General features: G+C 40.8%; 1 protein-coding gene across 1 annotated transcript in view; it reads left to right on the top strand.

Moving 5' to 3' along the window:
- The window catches only part of nkain2 (sodium/potassium transporting ATPase interacting 2), a 196,366-nt gene that overhangs the window by 145,284 nt on the left and 28,736 nt on the right, over positions 1-22,346 (top strand). The window contains exon 5 of the mRNA XM_017455451.3: positions 2,543-2,743. Within this exon, the coding sequence (XP_017310940.1) occupies positions 2,543-2,743 (201 nt within the window). The remainder of the gene's footprint in view (positions 1-2,542; positions 2,744-22,346) is intronic.

Here is a 22,346-nt window from a genome sequence, read left to right as displayed (position 1 = left end):
TCATTCGCTTATTAATTATTGCAACATTGTCTCAATTAGTGTTGCAAGTCTGCACTGCTTGACTCACTACCCAGCAGAAGCAGCAGCATTAAATGAAAACTTCTCATTTAACTCTGTAGATTTCACTGCAAACCGAGCCTGCCACCCTCTGCGCCATCATTAGCCATGACAATGATTGGTGACGTGAGACACAGTTGAAGGAACCCAACTTCATCCATCTCCATCTCGTATGTCAGAGAACAAACTGTGGGTACGAATCGCGAATGCCCTCACACTCACTCTGCCATGCCAATGAACAGCATCGACTTCCTGCTGGGTCTCACATGGAAATGCTGATGTGTAGAGCAGCTAGTCATGCTGTTTGGCTTCGACGTCACATTGCTCCTTGATGAGAAATGTTTCCTCAGCGAATAGTTTCAGCCTGGAGGTTGTTTTTTTTAATACACTGCAAACTGTATAAAAACTCCAATAGAGCACACGGCTAGCTGCATGAATGGATTGTCTAAAGGCACACAGTTGAAATGTCAACCCACAGCTCTTTAGAGCAACTTCATTGAGCTCTGGCCCATTGTGCAGCATCAGATTTATTTTTCTTCACCCATGCGTGTGTCAGACTGAGGGTCACACACAAGCTTTCATTTGGCTTATCTGTCATATTTTAATCTAAACTCTGTTCGTAGGGAAAAAAATCTGGTCTGGAAGAATCTGAGAGAAATTACAAATGATATAAACCACCAACATCCAAACAATCAGGACAAGGAAGCGTCTGTAGTTATTTGTCCATCTGTCCATTTAGACACTGCCTTATCTACAGTTGAGGTCATAAGCCTTGTGTACGCCTTGCAGAATCCTCCAGGTCCTGCACATTCTTTGCTTTTCCAGCATCTTCTGCATATTTGACCCCTTTATAACAGCGGCTATATGATGTTGAGATCCGTCTTTTCACACTGAGGACAAATGAGGGACTCGTACACGACTATTACAAAAGGTGCAAACATTCACTGATGCTCAAGAAGGCAACACGATACATTGAGAGCCAGGGGGGTGTAAACTTTTGAGCAGTATTTTATTGGTGTAAATTATTATTTTGTTTAAATATCTTATTTTTTTGTTGTTCATTTAATACTGCCCTTCAGAAGGTACATACGATTTTTACATGTTTCGCAGAAGTCAAAAATAATAACATTTTATGAAGATCATCCTGCTCAAAAGTTTACACCCCCCTGACTCTTAGTGTATCGTGTTGCCTTTTTGAGAATCAATGAATGTTTGCACCTTTTGTAATAGCTGTGTATGAGTGGACATTTTAAAAGTGGAGTCTACATATATTTGCCGTCCCGGGGTGTCACATGTTTGAGGTTGTACATTCATTCACCGTATAAGGATCCTCATGTGGACTTGCTCTGTTATGGAACTCGGACATCACCAACACATTTGGATTACTAAAGATTAGACCGGCACACAAAAGCACAGTGTTGGGACTGAGGAAATGGGAATCCCACCACTCGTTTGTAGAATGAACACCATGCGAAAGCTAAATGTGGCTTGGCACGCTTCGGCAGATTGTGAATCCCTCATCTCCCTCGAAATGAACAGCGTTCTGAGCCATGTGGAACTAAACAGTGTGAATCATTGTGTCAGGAGAGGTTAAACAAGGCTTTTGAGATGATGAAGGATCAAATAGAAGGAAAACTCAGTAAATAAGACAACAGATGTCCGGATTTGTGATGTAAAATGTGATTTGTGAAAGCTTTAAAGATATTTACTACTCACAAATAGACAAAGGTCACAAATAAAAGAAAGAATAAATCTGAGAGGAAATCTAAAGTCGGAATATTTAAAGACCTAGTGAGAAGGAAGTTCTTACTTTGGTCACGGATTCATGCCTTGTATTTTGTTTTAGATGGGATTAGAAAATTAGTCTCTTGCTGTACATACACTCCCAGTCAAATTGTTTTTACATTTTATGACCCATTATTGTTAATTAAGTAAGTAAAGAAATTAAACCATCAAATCTTTAAGGACTTCTTAATCATCCATTCTAATTCTAATGGGACTACAGTAAATGAGTGTTTTATTCTAGGCGAGCGCACTTATTTGGAGAAGCAGTTACTGCAAGACTGCGAGGTACTGTACAGATATACTGTGTGCTAATTGAATTGATCGAGATTGGCCTTTTCCAGTTAGAGCTAGATTTTGTTTCCAGTAAAATAAAAGGTGTGGTATGGTTGTGCACTGGGGAGCGATAATGCCTCATAGCTCCAGGATCCATAGTTCAGTCCTGAGCGGGAGTTACTCTCTGTGTGGTTTCATGTCCAATGCATGTCTTTGGACTTCGGGGGGAAACCGGAGTACCCAGAGGAAACCCCTGCAGCATGGGGAGAACATGCAAACTCTGCACACACAAGGCCACAGTGGGAATCGAACCCCCAGCCCTGGAGGTGTACGGCGAACGTGTTAACGACTAAGCCACGGTGCGCACTGAAAATGAAAATGAATGTGATATGTGATCTGTTTCTAATGGTTGCTTTTCTACCTACAGGACACAGACCTGATCATGACCTTTAACATTTCCATGCATCGCTCATGGTGGATGGAGAACGGTCCTGGGTGCAGGGTGACCCCTGTGAGCCCTCCGCCCTCCTGGGCTCCTGAAGACCACCGCTACATCAGCATAGCTGGCTGCGTTCTGGAGTACCAGTATGTGGAGGTGGCCCACAGTTCCCTGCAGATCATCCTGGCTGTAAGTGTTTCCCTCGACTCTGACCACTCACTCCTACTCAATCTAACCATTTAATCCAAAGCAATTGGCTGCGCATTTTCATGAATATGTATAATATACTTGTATCTGCTTATAACTGAGGTGAAGATAAGATATATCGTGATGTATTCTATAGTTGAACCGATGCCCCAGGACAGTGAGAACGAGGGTTAAATAGGTTTCAATGTCGCTTATGAACGTGACATGGTACCTTTTGATATCTGCCTTTGGAGCTGGCGAGAGCACACGCATGAAGTGTTTGCACAAATTGGCCTGCTAATGGGATATTCGAATTGGCTGAGCATGCTTTGAAGAGCTTGAATTTAAATGTGTTTGTTTTGCACTAAGGCCTCCAAGGAAGTGTACCATCTCTTGCATCATTTGCTTGCTTTTCAGAAATAACTAACTTTGATAATGAGACTGTAAGTTACATTTACAATATGTATTGTGATTTTTACAGAAGATTCAAAAACATTATCAATCCATTATCAATTTATCAAAAAATAAAGACAATCTAGCTATTATATGTCAGGAAGTGTAAAGTTGCTTTCACCTATGAAAGTTGTTCAGTTTGCGCTCAGGTGCGAATGCAGACATTGGACTCCGGTACTCTGAGTACGTCTGAGCAAGATCGTCTCAATTCAGTTCCAAGTGAAGTCTAGCGCTATTCGATTGCAGTGATAAAGTGATTTACGTTCAGAATCGACCCGAATGCATGAAGTGAATCAAACATGCTGCGTTTCGGGTTGCTTTGTAGATAAAACTAGCTAGTAAAAACTGAGCTCCGAAGTGCACGCTGGAGCCAAAGGACAGAGCTGTAGCACTGCAGAAATGCCATGCGTTCCGGATAATTGGCCAGACAAACAAAAAAGAGAGAATAAATCTAGGGTGCGATATACAAAATATTCAAATTAGTTATTTTTACAATTATTTTATCATGTATTTAGCACCAGCTTCCTGTTCTACATGCTCAGGTGATTTATTTATTTTCTATTGCTATATTTGTGATTATTGAATTACGAGGACGTTTCCAGTTCTACACAACTCTCGTGCTCTTTATTGGTTCGGTTCATTTAATTATGTATAGTGTGAAACCAAACCAAATAGCAAACAAACCGGACGTATCAGTTTTACTTTGAAATCACTTTGACTCAGCAAATGAACTAATAGTTGTTTGGTGTGAAGTAGATAATAGGTTATGAGAGGCCAGGGAAAAAACACACACACACACAATCGATAATAAACAAGAAAAGGTCAAAACACTGAAAGGAAACTCAGCAAAATGAGAACAAAGTGGCGATTTCATCATCAGTGTGCTATTCTGGGAAATCCCAGTTAGCCATCAGTGTTCTGCAACACCACTAATCTAATTCAGAAGGAGGCGGGATTTACTTTGACAGCAAAAACAACTAAAGCAAATCAAATAAAATAATAACACTTTGTCATTCTTAGACCTTTGCTTTGACTTTTGCTGATATGCTCAACCTTTATCAATTTCCACCCAACTGATGTCACAAGTTATAGTTTTCTATTCCAAGTAGACGCTTTACAGTGGTATGAAAATGGCACTTATGCTAGGCTACATCTAAACGCACATACTACTAGAGTAAAGAGTTGTATAAGACTTAGAACAAAGACGTGTGCATTCACTCTATATGGAAATAACTTTAATACCCAACTTCCAGCTGGGATAAACCATTCACATCAAGCTGAGAGCTTTCTGATAGCCACAATGTCTCCAAACCAAACACACAAGTAAGGCAACTGGCTACATCAACATGTCTAATGTCCAATGAAATAAAGTCTTGCAATGGGAATTGTACATTACATTTCGGGATATTTCTGTTGTGCATGCTTCTGTTAAAGATTAGGAAGATATGTAGTAATGTTTAACATGAACAACGCTGTATGCTACCTTGATTTGCAACTAACCTAGCAAACAAAGTGACAGTGTGTGACCTCTTTATTATTAATCCAGAATAATTAAAGTTTTCTCTTTTGACTGAACGCTCCCTTAAGCCTTATGCCGCGTCCCAATTCGCCTACTATCCATCCTAAATAGTATCCGAGATTAAAATTAATGTGCCCTAAATCGTAATATGTTGAAATGAGTATCCCAAATGTACCCGGATGCTCTACTAGTTCCGGGAGATTTTTGAAGTGTGGATCCCTGGACACTTTTTCAGCTAATATTGCCCACAACTCCTCGTGCGAGGAAGGAGGAGCTTTGGGATGGCTTGCTTAGGTGGACGAGTGTAAGGTCGGTGATGTGCCATCAGTATTCATGTGTAAGAACTTAAATTGCACTAAGCACCAGAGACATATCTGCCTGCAGTTCTTGCGCAGTTCCCCACTGAAGCTAAGCAGGGTTGAGCCTGGCTAGTACCTGGATGGGAGACCTCTTGGGGAAAGCTAAGGCTGCTGCTGGAAGTGGTAAGAGGGAATGCTCACCCTGTGGTCTGTGTGGGGCCTACTGCCCTAGTATAGTGATGGGGACACTGTACTGTAAAAAAATAAAATAAATAATACTGTAAAAATCTTTTGGTGCTTTATCCAAAGCACTTTATACTGTGTCTCATTCACACACACACACACACCAATGGTAGCAGAGCTACCATGCAGGGCACTAACTTGCCATCAGGAGCAATTTGGGGTTCAGTGTCTTGCCCAAGGACACTTCGGCATGTGGAGTCATGTGGGCCGGGAATTGAACCACCAACCCTACGAGTAGTGGACAACCCGCTCTAACGCCGCCCCAGCCGCCCCAGCTCTATAAAGTATAATATCATTTGCAAAGTTTTGTGTGGAATAACATGAGTGGCCTTCACAGAGTCCTGACCTCAACCCCACTGGACACTTTTGATGAACTGGAACGCTGACTGCGCACCAAGCCATCTTGTCCAACATCAGTACCTGACCTCACTAATGCTCTTGTAGCCGAATGGGCAGAAATTCCCACAGCCATAGTCCAACATCTACTAGAAAGCCATCCCAAAAGAGAGGAGGCTGTTATAGCAACAAATGAGGGACCAACTACATATTAAAGCCAGTTAATGCGCATTTAAGAAGCACATACTGTATGGGTGTGAGGGTAATGTGTCCACATACTTTTGGCCATAGAGTGTATGTGCCTCACATGTCACCTTTGTGACTTTTATTCAAGTGCAAGTGCAGATCATCAGTCTGATGTGGTTAGTTTAAATGTTTCCGTGTCAGCTTAGTATGCCAGGGCCATGTTTCAGTAAAACTGTTCTTTCCAGTTTCAGCCTAGGCAGCTGCCTGTGTCGTAAGTAGGAAACAAGGCCTTATATAAAATATTCAAAGAGTTCATAATCAAGTCTGACATTATGTCAAAGGCTAGATAATTTTAACAGCCTGCCGAGACGTTCCGTAAATAGCCGCTCTCATCTTCAACCGAGCTAGACTTGTGTTCATGCTGTATTTATAGCCATCTGTACTCTGTCAGCAAATGGTCCTGCAGAGATTTTATATCAGAAAACTGTGGAAGAGAAAAACAACGCCAGCATTCTGACTCGGAGCCTGTTGGGAGCTTTTAGTGGCTTTGCAGCGCTCCACTCCTGGGACTGCAGGAAGTGCCACTCTTTCCTCACAGAGTATTCACAGCCTGTGTTCTCCTACAGCACTGTGTTTGTGTGTGTGTATGTATGTGTGTGTGCGTGTGGGCTTATACTCAGGTAAAAGACGACGCTGCATCCCCAGTGCGTCTTTAATTCTCAGCCTTTGCTGGTAATTACTAACCTGGGGCTCCCAGCCGGCGTGTGTGCGTATGTGTGAGTACGCCAGTGCCGAGATCTTTCAGAATGACTTAATGTATGCCATGTAATTAGGGAATGTGTTTATGAAACAGAGCTGTGTGTTTGCACGGTGCAAACGATCGTGCTGAAGCTTGCGTATTTCCCCAGAGAGATTCGCTCCTCCTATGCTGAAAGTGAGAAACGAAGCTGCCATCAACGTTAAGCGTTTGCTGACGCTGCCATGGTGATCATCAGAGCATCAGTATTGTGACACAACATTTTATTTAACTGGTAACAACCAAAGGCATGTAACATAGTGCTAAAGACTGTGGCGTCTTAACAACTAACACTTGACTTGTTTTTCTATTGCTTTCAGCCAGTACACATTTTTTTGCTAATGGTGTGCTCCAGTAGGAAGGCACCACCTTATTATCATTATTATTTATCCAGCATTGTAAGTGTATTCTTCTCAGCAATCCCATCATGTTGTTTCAAGGACGTGATAAGAAACGGTCATGCAATAATTCAATTAGTGCAGTATATAAAATCATACAGATGCAGGTCAAGAGCTTCAGGTATTGTTCACATCGAACATCAGAATGTTGAGAAAATGCACACACATGGTACACCGAGATCAGATGAGAATGTCCAGACTGCTTCAAGCTGAAAGAAAGGCTACAGTAGCCCAAATAACCGCTCTTTACACCCGTACTGAGCTGAAAATCATCTCAGAATGCACAGCACGTCAAACCTTGAGGAGGATGGGCTACAACAGCAGAAGAACACATCAGGTTCCAGTCCTGTCAGCCAAGAGCAGGAATCTGAGGCTACAGTGGACACAGGCTCACAGACAGTTGAAGACTTGAAACATGTCACCTGATCTGATGAATCTTTGCTGTCAACATGATGAATCCGTGGACCTGCCTTGTGTCAAACAATCAAACTGGTGGTAATGGTGTGGGGAATGTTTTCTTGGCGCACACACTGGGTCACCAGTCAAGCATTGTTTGCATGCCACAGCTTATCTGACTATTGTTGCTGACCACGTGCATTGTTTTATGGCCACAATTTACCCATCTTAATGACCACCTCCAGCATGATAATGTACCATGTCACAAAGCACAGTTTATCTCAAAGAAAGTTCTCAGTTACCAGTTATGAATCCAATAGAGTGCCTTTGGGATGTGATAAACCAGGAGATTCAGATAATAAATCTGCAGCAGTTAAGTGATGCACTCAATGACCAGAATGTTTCAGAATCCATGCCACGGATATCTGAGGCTCTTCTCAGAGTATTCTGAGTGAATTGTGTCGTAGCAGGCTAACAGTTGTTTTTATGTTTGTACCAGTGTTTGTACCACAAATGACAAAATTGATTAAAAAAGATATATGAAATTATGGAAAATGCTGCAGGTATAGATCTTCCTAGATAATAAAGCCAATATTGCAAAGATTATAGTGGCATCGAAGCACAAATAAAATGCTGCCCTTAGTGTCAGTCGTAAAAAAAAAAAAAAAATTGTATTAAAAAATCTCTCATTATTGCTGTTCTGCAAGGACATTATTCTTCCGTTGCTTAACTCAATTTCAAGACACTAACAGAATAATCCTAAAATAACTTCAGTTATTCTCAATTATGTTCACTTTCCAACTTACGAGTGAAAATAACTTTCAGTGGCTCGAATCAAAGAAAGAACGTGATACAGTATACCTCATCATTTTCCATGCGCCGAATTGATTTAGTTTGTTCAGATGAGCTTTAATAATGATAGAAATATCTTGAATACTGGACTTTTGAGCTTCGTAAGTCTTATTACAATCCAGATATCTAGGCTCCAAGATACGTTTGAACAGCATTAAGTATGTGCCAGATGGTGCAAAGCCCCAGCTGTCCACGTTTCAGCTTCTGTTCCATACATGGACCTTGAACATCAAATACTTAAGCACCTGCTCACAGATCAAAGGTGTGCTTGATGGACTTCAAATTGGTAAGAAGGCAGAACATCATGGAGATAATGGCTGGAGTTATCGTACCTTCAGTAAAGTTTAGTCTCCGCAGCGTGAGCGCTCATACACCGATCTGCAGGATTGATATGACGTCAATGAATTAAGTTTGCTTCATTTTACATAGGAGAACTGCATTTTAACCATCAGAATACTGTGGTACGAGGTATCACGGAAAGGATATGCCAAATGAGCAGTCTTATCCCCTCACCCGCGCCAATAAAAACAGCAGATGAACTTCTCTGGAATGATTTTCAATTGTGTAAGTGCTTTGAAACTTAAGTCCTATTCGGACGGGATTAGTTTTCCAGGGGGACGTTAGAGAAATTCGTGTTTCACAGTCGTTTTAATCCCGTCCAAATCCGCCAAGTCTATGTTTTTCTTGCACAACCGCTGTAAAAATCCCGGAGCAAATTACATACTGTTTTTTGGCTAACTCAGTGATCCTCTGAGAAATCTAATCCCGTCCGAATGCGAATGTCTGTGATTGCCGATAAAAAAATTTTCACAGTGCTTTTCCTTGTGTATTTTGGCCAACGTGAACTACCGTAGAAGCTCTTACGTGCTCGTGCAATTCCCCCACTGAATTGCTGCGTGCAGTTCAGTATGGATGTACATGTTTTTGCTACCCGGCGAAGAAATAACAAATAAAATCACCAAGAAGAGCCAAATCACATAAATTGTTAAGCCTGGCCACTGTAATATCAGTGTCAGGTGATTCCTCACCTTCATTTCTGCACTCAGTTCTATAAAGTTTTAATTATATAAGTAATCATGCCTTTATTTCAGTGGGTTTATTATAAGCAGCCAGTTCTATCAAATCATGTGAAGTTTATTTTAGTAAGTATTTTTTTTAAAAAAAAGAACTAATTTTATTAAATTAAACCTAAAGAGCACATGATCTACAACGCCCAGATTTTACAAAACCACCAATCACCTCTGTGATAAACACGGAGATGTTAGTCCTGTCCAAATCGGTACATGAAATCACAGACGTCGGGTGATAAAAATTGTAACTCAAACTACGTTTAGAAAACTAGTTGTCCTTCAATGACATCAATCAATTTGGTCAAAGGCACTTATAATTTTTTCAGATATGTCTGACACGTAATAACAACAGAGACTAATATAATACAACAGTTAAAAACTCTTCCTCTGGGATTAGCATACAGTAACTTCTAATACATAGACCAATTCTTCTCATACTTTTTAAAATAACATTTTCTTAGCCAATAAAGACCATCAAACACTCCATTCTTACGTAGCACTAGAGTTCTTTCTTAGTGTCTTTGGTTAGTTCCAGTTGCCATACACTATAGCCAGCATCGCTAAATGTCCCTATTAAGTGAAATACCCTGGAAGCCCCTCCCCTTTCCATGGTCCATCACATTAGCGATCTTTTGTCTCGTCCCGCTTTGAAAGATGCACTGATGTGTTACCGTCACTTTCTGTCAATGTAAATGGAGGATTTTTTTTTAGTTTATTAATGTGAAAAAAAATTATCTATCAAGACACGTTCGACTTAGCTAACATTTTTCTTAGGTAACAAATTTTGGCCAAAAATTGTAAAAAAAAAAAAAAAAAAATTTACGTTTGGTTTTCGGCTAAAAGACATTTAAAAAAAAAAAAAAGAAAAGAAAAAAAAAGACGTAATTGTAGACCAACAAATAGATTAAACAAACTGTCACTTATAACACTTTACAGATAATGGTAACGGTAATGATAATTACACAGCAATTCTAAACACTGTTTGTTTCTTGCTCTTTTGGTCCCGTCAGCACAGACACGTTGAAACAGTTTGAGCAGCTGATCAATAGCGAAATTGTCGACCACGTGGAGCCATTTCATGGTTTCTACAAGGCAAATTATCAAGGGATTTGTGACTATCAGTGATTGAAAGTCTGAAAAAGCGATTGAAATTCATGAGAAGTAATCATGTTTTTAGTAATCAATAATTCACTAATATATCGAAAATACACTGTGTTATGTTTACGTACTTTTAAACCTCCCTCCTCTTTAGTCCTAGGTTTGGAAATACAGGAACAGGCCAGATAAGATGTGCATGGGTCGGCCGAAGTGCCGAAGCGCTCTGAACGTTCTGTTCTGACACCTTAAAGCAGAAGATTAAAAGACTTGTGAAAAATTGCATTTAAGAAATTTCCCGCTACTTCAGTTGTAGTCCATCAGGCCAGACATTTTTGGTTTGTGAGCTAGAGGGGTAATGGAGTAATGGAAGTCTCACTCAAAATTCTTTCCGTAAGTTTCTACCTCAAACCACAGCCAGTGCCTCAGTAATCTCACACAGAATTACTGATGTAGTCTGCTTGCACTAGACTGGAATCCCATTCAGGATGTATCAATGCCTTGCACCCGGTGTTCCCGAGAACACTCTACATTCACAACAATCCTGTCATGGATAAAGCTGTTATTGAAGAAGAATAAATGACTGAATGGAAATTTTTCTGTGTAGCTAATGCTGCATTCGAGGCGAAGATGCAAATCATAATTCCCTGCCTAAAAAACACTCCCTCAAGTTGAGATTTCAACTCAACTATAGCATAATGTCTAAAGTAAACTACCCCTTCTCTACTTTTAAATTAGTTTACAGCAGTATTGCCTTTAGATCGGTTAATATACAGACACAATACTAATTAAATTTATAACATTGACCATAATAATTTATGTTTTGAAAAAGTCAACATTATCATCGACATTAAAGTTACCACTAATGTTAGCTGGCTAGCTTGTTGCTAAGCTACTCACTATTGTTCGCTGTGCCAAGGTGGGAAATGACATTATTACAACTTGCATATTATGACTTACAAGGCACCACAAACTCATTCATAAGCTTTACTGGGGCAGCCATCTTGGACAAAAATAGTGCTATTTGATATCCTTCCATTCCACGGCCCCAAAAATGATACGCCGCTAAACGATAAGAGTATAATGATTGGGTTATGTGTTTGTGGACCTGATTTCAGGTGATATAGACTTCAATTACAGACTTGTATTTCTAGGGGCAACGGGGGATATTTATTGTAAATGGAAAATTGTGTAAATTTGATTTTTGGTTTAAAAGAAAGGATGTTTGTTCATGTTTCAAGGGCATGTTTTTTCTCTCTCTTCGGTGCAGTTTTTCTTATTGGGATTGTTTAGTGATTACAGTTTGTGAATTAATTTTAGTATGCACTCGCACACATCTTGATGAAGCTCATTTTGTGTGTGTGTGTGTGTGTGTGTGTGTGTGTGTGTGTGTGTGTGTGTGTGTGTGCGCGCTTGTTGATATCTCATTTAATCACAAACAACCATTTCCTGATGAGCTTCACATTCATGTAGAAACACTGCATTATTTATGCATGTCGTTGGAATCCTCCAGATCTGAATTTTCACAAAGAACTCAAAGCATCTTAATATTCAAGATGGTTTCAGATGTCAGGCTGCACTGTGTGCTAAAAAAAAAAAAATAAAAAAAAATAATTGTATTTATATCTATATTCATATTTCAACCCAAAGTGAGTGTGACCTAAACCAGATGTTTTTTTAATTGAATACAGATGTGTGTGGATTGTTTTTTTAATCCCATTTGCACAGTTCTTTTTGTTTGTACCTGCTCACAATATAATCTTAACAAATTTAGATGGTCCTATTGCCCAAAATATAAACAAACTAGTAGCCTAATTTATACCACTCTGACCCTGACCAGGCAGTTACTAAGGATGAATCGACGAAAACTACAAATGTTTTGATGTAAATGCATCACGTTAATGTATGTGGTCTTTGTTTCTCCCACAAGCTTCATATGTGACCGCTTGCTCATGTCTACAAGCTTCATGTTCAACTGTTCATCCAGAGTAACATAATTCACAGGATAAGGTTGCATCTTCACAATAAAGCATGTAACGAATGTAATGTTTGTAAATGTGCTACATTCGTGTGTAACTGTGTGTCGTTAATATGCTACAGGTTAATAGGTTAATAGTTATGTGGTAAGTCGAATCGGGCGGGGGGGGGGTTTAAGCAGGAAAATCCATATGGATTCCAAGGTCTAGACCTGAGAACTATTGGTTTAAATGAGTCATTCAAGAAATAAGGGGCATTTATCCAATTTCCTCTCTCCGGTGACTTTTTCACCTTAAGAGAGCGCCAATTTTCAGCACTCTTGATCTAGCTTGTGACTTCACTTTAGCTTGTCTGGGTGACGCTGTAAGAAGATATCCGAATGAATTTTCCTTGTGTCTTCCGAACCCCATTAAAACAAGCTCGTCTGGAAGCAGCTTGCTCGGCGATGGATGTTGAGAAGAGCAGCCCCGTAATTGGACGTCCCAATCTCCATGCCTCGTGATGCGTCTCTTCCCTATTTCAGTCACTTCCTGATTAAATGGGAAGGAGCAGTAAGAGCTTCGTTGCTGTCTGGATGCACAGGCAGTGCCGTCAGTCTCCACCCTCGAGCTCTCACAGGCATGGATCGTCTTTGTTTCTTAACAGAAATGGGCACTGAAACAAAGAACCCATTTGTTATCTTTTCACACAATGAACGAGTGACTGTTTGATTGGTAAACTGCAGAGACAATTTATCTATCGCTCTTGATCTCTTCGTCAAGCACTCAATTGATCTGCAAATTTTGCTTGTCATCTCTTTTGCCAAGCACCAGGCATGTCAGAGCATGCAAAAGGCCTGAGATGTAATTTCTTATCTCATTTTTATTAATGAATCCGACCTTCGAGGTTAATTTGATGCGGCGATAAGGAGATGGACGTGCTGCGTTGAAAGGGTCTTTGACATGAAGCAAAGCAACGACGGCTTGATCTTTTCCTCCCCTGCTGCTGACACACCAACAGATAATTGCAAACTTTACAGAACAGACATGTGGGAAAACGCGGTTAGCTGTGTCCCTGTTTACTATGCTCCAGTTAGCAGTTAGCCAGCCAAGGTGGAGGCCATGTTTTTTTTTCCCCAACCTGAGCAGCACCTTTGCTTAATGAGGTTTCTTCCAGACCAGAAATGGATGCACAGTCCTAAGCCATTCATTTCCATGGTGCTCCGACATTAGTAAGGCTGCATGCATCATTAGGCCGTAAGGAAGCATCAGCCTGAAAGTAATTAAATAGAGCCGCACGATAATGGCGAGCTCACAGAGTGAGCTGATATATGAATCTGAGTATGATCTCTTTTGTGCGATAATCTTCACATTCTCTTTTCCCTCATTATGAGGCTTCTTTTATTAATCTCATAACGGGGTAATCTTATGCTGCTCGGGAACAGTTGTCTCCAGGCTACCTTGTTTGTTGTTTGTGCCTATTATGTTACTTCTTTGGTACCACTTACACAATGAGAGGACGATGGTGATCCCTTTTTACAGATGCCTTCCAGTTAACACTCATCTTCACGATTAACATACATGCCCAAGAGGCCTGGTTTCCCTATTGTCTTACCTTTCAAAGGGAGTCAGATTCCAGTCTGCTTCTCCGGATGGATTGTCATATTTTACGCCAAACCTTGTATGCCATTTGTATCATTCTGGCTGAAACTGTGAGGCATTCTGTTAAAGGAGCAGATGCCTTGGCATTCTCTGGGGTTTCCAAAACCACAGAGTGATGAAATCCCGAGCCATTCCTGTCTGCATTAACCCATCTGCACTCGCTGTTTGTTCTGCCAGCTTCAACAGTCGTTAGCCAAAGAAAATGTGTTAATTTATTTCAGAAGAATGCAAAGCTCGTGCTCAGGCTGCCTGAGTAGGGCATTGTGAGATTGCCCAGAGAAATCCGCCCAGGAGATGGTGAGATGACGAGTTAATGCTGCTGCTCGGTGATTAAGGCTCTCTCTCTTTCACCTCTTGCCCCATGAGCTTGTGAGGGCTACACACTGGTGTCTGATCCTGAACTTATTATCCTGATGTAACTTTGCAGATCGAGGGAGAGAGTCCACTGTCCTTGATTCGTTTTCTGGACATAGGAGTCAAAGCACAAATGAACTGTAATACTGAACATTTTGGTTACAATCGATGCTCCCATGAGAGATCCATTGTTTGCTTTTGCCATGTTGCCAGTGCAGGTCCCTAGGCACTGAGAACTGTCCCTGGGCACATTTCTCCTTCACACTGAGAGGAAAGGAGAATGCTCTGCCAGACATGCACTGTCACAACACTACAGGGAGTGAGGGACTTTTGGCATGCCTGGATGCACCATCAAATGAGCTGTGTCTATCATACTCACACTCAGACAAGAGCATCCATTAAGACCCTGGCCATCAGAGCAGGCCCAGAAATTATCTGGTTTAAAGTGATAGCTATGGCTCAATGGTCAGAACTGGACAAATACATAGAGTCCCTCTCTTCACTGGTTCCTCCAAAGCTAAACTAAATTGCCTTAATGCTGGTGTGATCTTTCTGAATTGACAAGCAAGTAGGAATGCCTCCTTGTTCTGATTGGTTGGACGTCCTCATCACTTGAATTGCTTGCTTTGTCTCTTATTTACTGAGTCTGGGATGCGACAGAGACCTTAGTTTCCCCTCCGAGAAGACTTTTGATTGAACTGGAATATGAGAATATGATGAGACCTTAAAAATCAGTGAGTTCTCATTTAAAGGCCAAGTCGAATCATGTAGCCTTTTCTTTTGCATTTGATACCATATCATACAGGTTCCCAAGCCTGGGACTGGAGAACCCCATTTCTTTCATATTTGAGAGTTTTCCTGCTCTAATCCACCTTAGGAAGGGCTGTTAATTAGCTGAATAGGTGAATCAGGTGTGTTGGGAGCAGATCAAACACTAAACCATGCCAAACACAGAGTACTCCAAGATCGGGTTTGGGAACCTTAGCAGGAGTTATAAGTAACTACTGCAACTAACTCTCAAGAGAAGCTTTGCTTATCATGACTCCAAAGGCACAGCTATATCTTGCCGTATGTTATTAAAGTAGAAATATTCTGAGCCACATGAGCACTGGTATTTTTTTCCCCCTTGTTATCCTTGTTGGGTACAGCATCTGTGAGCTGCCACAGCTGCTTAGCATGCTGTATGCTAAGCTGAAATCTCACCTAGTTACACGTACTGTCAAAGCATATATTTCGTGTTCATACGCTGGCTTCCAGCATGCCTACCTGTATGCCACAGTCCTGCCAGGCATTATACACACACACACACACTGACTTTCTCCAGCGTGAGATGCTCTCGACAGGCTGCCACGAGCCACGGTCGGCAGAGAGCACCCTAATGAATGAGCCTATTATAGTCCGGCTCTACTGATGAGCTTCTGAGTGCATTTTAAATGACACTCGTAATCCATCAGGCCTTGTTTAATTACAGTATGTCGTAGCGCGCCTTGATTGTGCAGATATAATTGTTTGGAGAAAAGCTTAGTCCGGGGTCCATTAGGCGGAAGATGAAAGTCTGAGCCGTGTTCTGTAAGCGGTTTCTCTCTTTACCCCCCTGCCAAAATGCTTCTTGTATCATATTTACTTTACTAATCGTTCCTGCTTTGCTGGTTTTTTACTCAGATGTGGAGTGCTTATTGAGTGGCCGGATTTGCCTCATCTGCAGCGTGTAAACAGCTTCTCGCTCCTCTCGCTTCATTTCCTCCACAGCGCTTCGTTCATGCACTTTTCAATGTGTGCATCGTGATCGGTTCAGAGACAAGCTTCACACATTTATTTCATCACCTCCCCAATCCAGACAGCCTTTTTTTTTTTTTTTTTTTTTTTTTTTTTGTGCTTTGTGCGACAGCGATAAGAAAATGATGAGATGGACATCTACAAAGAGATCTCCGAGGAAAAATGGTTCCCCTGTTGAAGGGAAAAGACAAACAATGAGCCAATTTGTATGAAATCATCACAGCAAGGCTGAAATTTTCTCTGGAGAGAGTGAGAGAGAGAGAGAGAGAGAGAGAGAGAGAGAGAGAGAATTTTTCAGTTGTAAAAGAAGAAATGTGACAAATATCTGTGGTTTATACACTAAATGGGTGACTCCATTTGGATGGTTGATTGTGATTATATAAAGTACAGCCATGCATCCATCCATCCATCCACCTAATGTACTTAATATGGTGTTAAATTTATGTTTTCAGTCAAAACAGAAACTTCTTTAGTAAGAAACTCAACTCAGGAGCATTAAGTATGAAACCCAGCACTTCTATATGATTACATCACATCACATTTGATTTACAAATTATTATAGGACAGCAAAGTGGTACCTCAGTGTTTAGCTACAGAGCATGCTAAGCCTTATCTATGCTGTCTGTCTGTAAATATGAACTCCATTTCCCAGAATCCTCCACCACATAACAAATTACATGAAACATCATCTGATCTGTCACATGACCTGTTTCTTGCCATAACTTCTCAAACTTCTAATCACACACACCTGTTTCCAGTCAGTGGTTTACTACAAATACACACCTCAAACCTCTACAGCTAAACCATTAGTGATGTTACCATGACTTTATTATTGAGTGTATGCTATTCTGGGGTCAGTCAGTTAGTTAAATTTTTTGTTTTGTTTTGTTTAAAATTATTGGAATCTGTCTTTGCCCTAGAGCTTTGTCTGTGTTATTATTTGCATCAGTAAATCTGTACTCGCATCCAAACCCGTGTCCGTATTTAACATTGATGAAGAAACTACTAGGTGTTGTGATACTCTACCAGGCAAAAGATCTTTTGTGTGTGTGTGTGTGTGTGTGTGTGTGTGTGTGTGTGTGTGTGTGTGTGTGTGTGTGTGTGTGTGTGTGTGTGGTGGGTTTTTATTTATTTATTATTTTTGCTTTTTGGACTGTTTTAATTATGTGCACTGTAGAGCCAAATTACACCACATAGCAAATGAGCCAAAAGTATTTATTTTGCTCTCAGTTTCACTCTTGAAAATGTGTGAAAGTGCCCTCACATGTTTCCAATTAGAGCAAGAACTACTTGTTTGGGGGAAACAATTTAATTTTAAGAAAATTAATTTTTTAGTTAAAAAAATGACATTAAAATTTCTCCTTAGTTTGCTTCTGCTGTGATGGTGCTAAGAGTTTCATGACCACCATTTTGGTTTTATGGTAGGTGTTAAAAGCCACCTGTTCCTGTATAATAATGATTATAATCAGCTTTTATCACCAAAATATACTTTGTCATGGCAAAAAGTGTTAGATAAAGCCATTAGTGTTAATTCAATGTTGACTTTTGACATATTCTCATATTCAGAAGCTCACTAGCATTTATCAGCTCGTGTTAATTGTAACAGCTGCCTAACTCAAATTATCCTATCTCCCATGCCACATTGATCATTCTAAAAAAAAATACATAAATAAGTATAGCTGCAAGCAGCAATGCCGGATTCCTCCTCACGATTGCGGAGCATTTCAAAATTGACATGGTGGAGAAATGCATCCCACATTCCTCTGCTCATGTGTTTCTGAGTGAGCATATACAGTTAGCTAAATACATTTCAGCTTGTCGAGAGGCTTGAATGACCACTCAGGCAAAAAGTAAAGTTGATGCTTTGTTCCATAAGTGCAATCGTGTAATTTCTCTTGACAATTTTCTCTTTGGAAAGTAATACAAAAATGCTTATTTAACATACATTACTCAGTGAATATAAATCAGCTTACAATGCAATCTTTTAAGCTATAAGAACTAAAATGTACTTTGGCTCGATCTAAGACAAACAATGCCATCTAGCGGACGCTAAAGATATTGTTAAACATAATATAACGTTATTATTCCTTTTAATGTCATTGTTTTTAGAAATATGAGGTTGCCATCACACATGGTAACATACTGTAGTGTCCTCTTTGTGTGTAGCAGAGATCAAGTCCATAGGTTAATGTTGCATTGATTTATGGACACAAGAAATATGTTCTCAATTCACCAATATGTAAATAGCTTGGCCAATTTTTATTTGACTCCTTATTGCTTATCACCCTATAGAAAGACATGTATCCCACACATAGTACCGTAATCGGATCTACTGTTCATGAGGAGAAGATTTCTGTAATTTTGGACAAATTTTCATTGTACTGGAAAATCTATCATGGCGGACTTTATGCGTCCCAATGGCTTTTCTGTTCCCCATGAGAAATAAGGCATGCATACCAATTTTCAGACATTTTGGACTTATGGAGTAATTCAATTTTATTTGTATAGCACTTTTTACAATGGCCATTGTCTCAAAGTAGCTTTACAGAAATATATAAACACAGGATACTGATTTTAAGTGTGTGAATTTATCCCAATCGAGCAAGCTGGTGGCGACAGTGGTAAGGAAAAACTCCCTAAGATGTTATGAGGAAGAAACCTTGAGAGGAACCAGACTCAGAAAGGAACCCGTCCTCATCTGGGTAACAAAGGATAGTGTAAAAGTAAAGGAAAGGGGAGCAGAAGGAAAATCACATAGAATTGGGCGTGGCGTGTAGCGCCACCTATGGGCTCATGTGGGTCATTTGTGGTGTTGTAGTTACTCGTGGCCTGTAGTATAAATGTGCCAAATTTCAAAACTTTTTATCATTCAGATCTTGAGTTATTGTGCACTTTAGTGCGATAATGAGAATAATAATAATATGAAGAAGAATACTAACAATAACAATAGGTTTCCTCATGACGGAGGAATCCTAAATAAATAAGTGCCAGTGATGTGTATGAGATACAATTTTTGAATGTGTCAGTCACTGACTAGCATGTGCCAAACATGAGAGAGTGGAAGGGATCAGATTTGACATGGCATCCACCAGGGGGAAGAGAGTCCACTTGCCTCATTACAAGTCATTCCCAACAACTGATCATGTAATGCCGGGGTCAGAGCCAGTTACAATCCAACACTAATTGCACTGGAGAAAGTAAGAAGATGAGTCATGCATGGCATATGTCAGTCCAACAGGAGACTCATCATCCACAAACATCGACTCTGGATTCTGTTTAGTTTATTTTGGTATCTCGCATCTGTTGGTCGACCTCCCTGGGCTCTGGTGGGCACTGAACGAGCATGGGGGGAAAAAGAGTGATTGACAGCATGGTTGATATCATCAGCATGGGGAGGTGATCAGGGAGAGCAGCGGTCTCTATTTCTCACGCGCCACCAGACGAGAGCGGCTTATTCTTCCCCTGCTTTAATCATTCAAGCCGCTGGAGTAATCAGAGCTGCCGGACTGCTGAGACAGCTCTAAGCAGGGCTCAGGAAAAAAGAGAGTGCATAATACAGTGAGCTAAAGGGAGGGGGCATGGATGAGTGAGATGGATATACATATAGAAAGTGAATGAAGTAGGGGGGTGGGGGGGAATAGGAAAAGAGAGAATGAGACAGAGAAAGTGACGGTACGAGGGAGAGACGAAGAGCATAAGGCAGTTAAAAGAGATACAGAGTCTCCACACAAGTGAGAGAGAGAGAGAGACAGTACGACCCTTTCATCCTTCATTTTATGCATGGATGAGTAAATATTGTAGCATGGCAGACCGCGCTTCCTTTCATACACACACACACACACACACACACACACACACACACACACAGCCTGTCTCGACTCAAACCCCCTTAACACCCCTGCATTGCATGTGCCCCAGTGTGCTAGTGGGTGATTATATCTGTGCAAAAATAAATGCACTTAAAGCACTTATGAGCCAAGATAGAGCCTTTTTGATGGACTATACCTCCTTTGAAGTGGTTGAAACACAAAGGCCACACCTCCTTGCAGGCACCTGTTTATCTTAGTAAATGAGGTGTGGCCTCTTTGCCTAAATCCAGTCAAATACAATGTAGGGCCTCTGTGCTACAATCCACTGAAAAAGTGTGGCTTCTGTGCCGTAATGCTAGTGATGAAGGCATGGCCTTTGCGCCTGAATCCCTGTAAAGAAGGTGTGTTACCTCTGCCTTAATCTTAATCTCGGTTCCAGAGAAGAAGGCATGGCGTCTGTGCCTCAGTCCCAGTGAGGAAAACGAGGATTCTGCCTCAATCACGTGAATACATTATGGTCTCTTTGCCTCAATCCCAGTGAAAAAGGCATGACGACTGTACCACAGTCCTTTGAAGAAGGCATGACCTCTGAAGAAGGCGTGGCCTATGTGTCTCAATCCCATGAAAAAGGCCTGACAGACTCAGTAATGGAGGAAAGACTGAGCAGGATGCGTATGTGTAGTATTTACCAATACAGAACCGTTTCGATCCTTTCAGTCACAATTGCCCAACAACCTGTAGTGAATTAGTGCAGGCATATTGTAAATATTGATTTGGATTGATGAATCTTTAAAGCATCCTGCTGTCACACTGAGCCCAAACGCCTGTCTGTTATTGTTATAGGATGAGACGCTTCAATTTTCCTTTGTGTGTTATGATAAACCGGATATTAATCCAGATCTCTGCTTTGCAACGAGCACACACTGTGAAGAAAACGTTTGCAGGCTGTGTGTGTGTGTGTGTGTGTGTGTGTGTGTGTGTGTGTGTGTGTGTGTGTGTGTGTGTGTGTGTATTGTTTTGCTCACTGCTAGCCCTGGCTCAGAAAGGCATTAGATAACGGATATGTACACTGACACAGAGAGTAAACACACCTTGCTTATGCCAGCAAGAACCGTCACTTTAACCTGCTATTCTCCTGTATAATATCATCCGTCTCATGTCATCCCCTTCATATGCCACAGCTGCCATCTTCAAATCTGCTTACAGGTTGCTGTATTTCTCAAGCTGGCACTTTTTTTTGCTAACCGGGTTGTGCACTGTGCCGGGGACAAACTCTCTCTGACGTCTTCTGAAATGGCCGTTACTGTGCCGAGGTCTGGAGGAGGTCATGGAAGCAATTATCGCCCAAGATCTGCTCCAACCAATTTTTGACCCCCAACCGCTGCTGCAACCTCTTACATCTTTCTGTTCATCCTGCATTTTTAAAAAAAATAATAAATAATGAGAAACAGCACACTGGGAAGCCAGCAAATCTGCCAAGCATCATAAAATTAGTGTGCCATAATGAGAGATGTGTATCAAATGGAGACACCCGTCTTATATCTCCTCTAGGCGGAGGATTATTAGAGAGTTGAAAATAGTCGACAATGGTGTTATGCTGCGTTCATGACAGCTGGGAATCCTGCATATGTAGCTTCCTACCTTTTACCTAAGAGCAGGTAAACAATGTTTTCTGAACTATGGTTTTACGATCGCTTTTTATTGAAATATTTCCAAGATCTGGATCTGACTTCTTCCCTGGGAACATTGGGTGTGATGTGGGAATATGACATGGATAGTGTTGAGTTCTTAGTCTGATACCAGTCACAGAACCAGAATTTGGACCCTGCACTGGCTGATTTCCTCTCGTCTGGGCCCAGGAAGAAGTCACACCGACACCATCGTTCAGTGAAAGGTCCTTAGTTTAATAATACAGAAAGCATAGTATACAGAAATATTGATAAAGAATGATAAATGTCAATTGGAACAGGTCACAGATGAAATCCAAACATCTATTATGCAGGTTCAAGTGATATAAGAACTAAAAGACGTCTAGTCTACCATATAATAAGAGAAGTAGAAGAAGAACTGAGAGAGAGAGAGAGAGAGAGAATGAGGGCGAAAGGCGGGGTGATTAGGAATGCTCAAAACAACACTTTCCACGAACACAAAACAATTTGGTTCCGTTACATCGTGACACAAACTAGAGACCTTCAGAGTTGAGACACAGAGATCATGCTTGAAGCTTATCTGATAGGATGCCAGGTGCAGGCTATCTTCATCAATTCAAATACTGGCAAGTTTTTGGAAGAAAACTGGAGGAAACCAATGTGAACAAGAGTTCAGGATGAATACCTGAGCTGTGAGGGACAACTCTACCTACTGTGCCACCTTACGGCTCTTATTTCTATTGGTGTAATTAAAAACT

This window comes from Ictalurus punctatus, chromosome 25, assembly GCF_001660625.3.
Source record: "Ictalurus punctatus breed USDA103 chromosome 25, Coco_2.0, whole genome shotgun sequence".
Classification (NCBI taxonomy): Eukaryota; Metazoa; Chordata; class Actinopteri; order Siluriformes; family Ictaluridae; genus Ictalurus; species Ictalurus punctatus.
The sequence above is the reverse complement of the archived record's forward strand: the minus strand, read 5'-3'. Positions and strand labels throughout refer to the sequence as shown.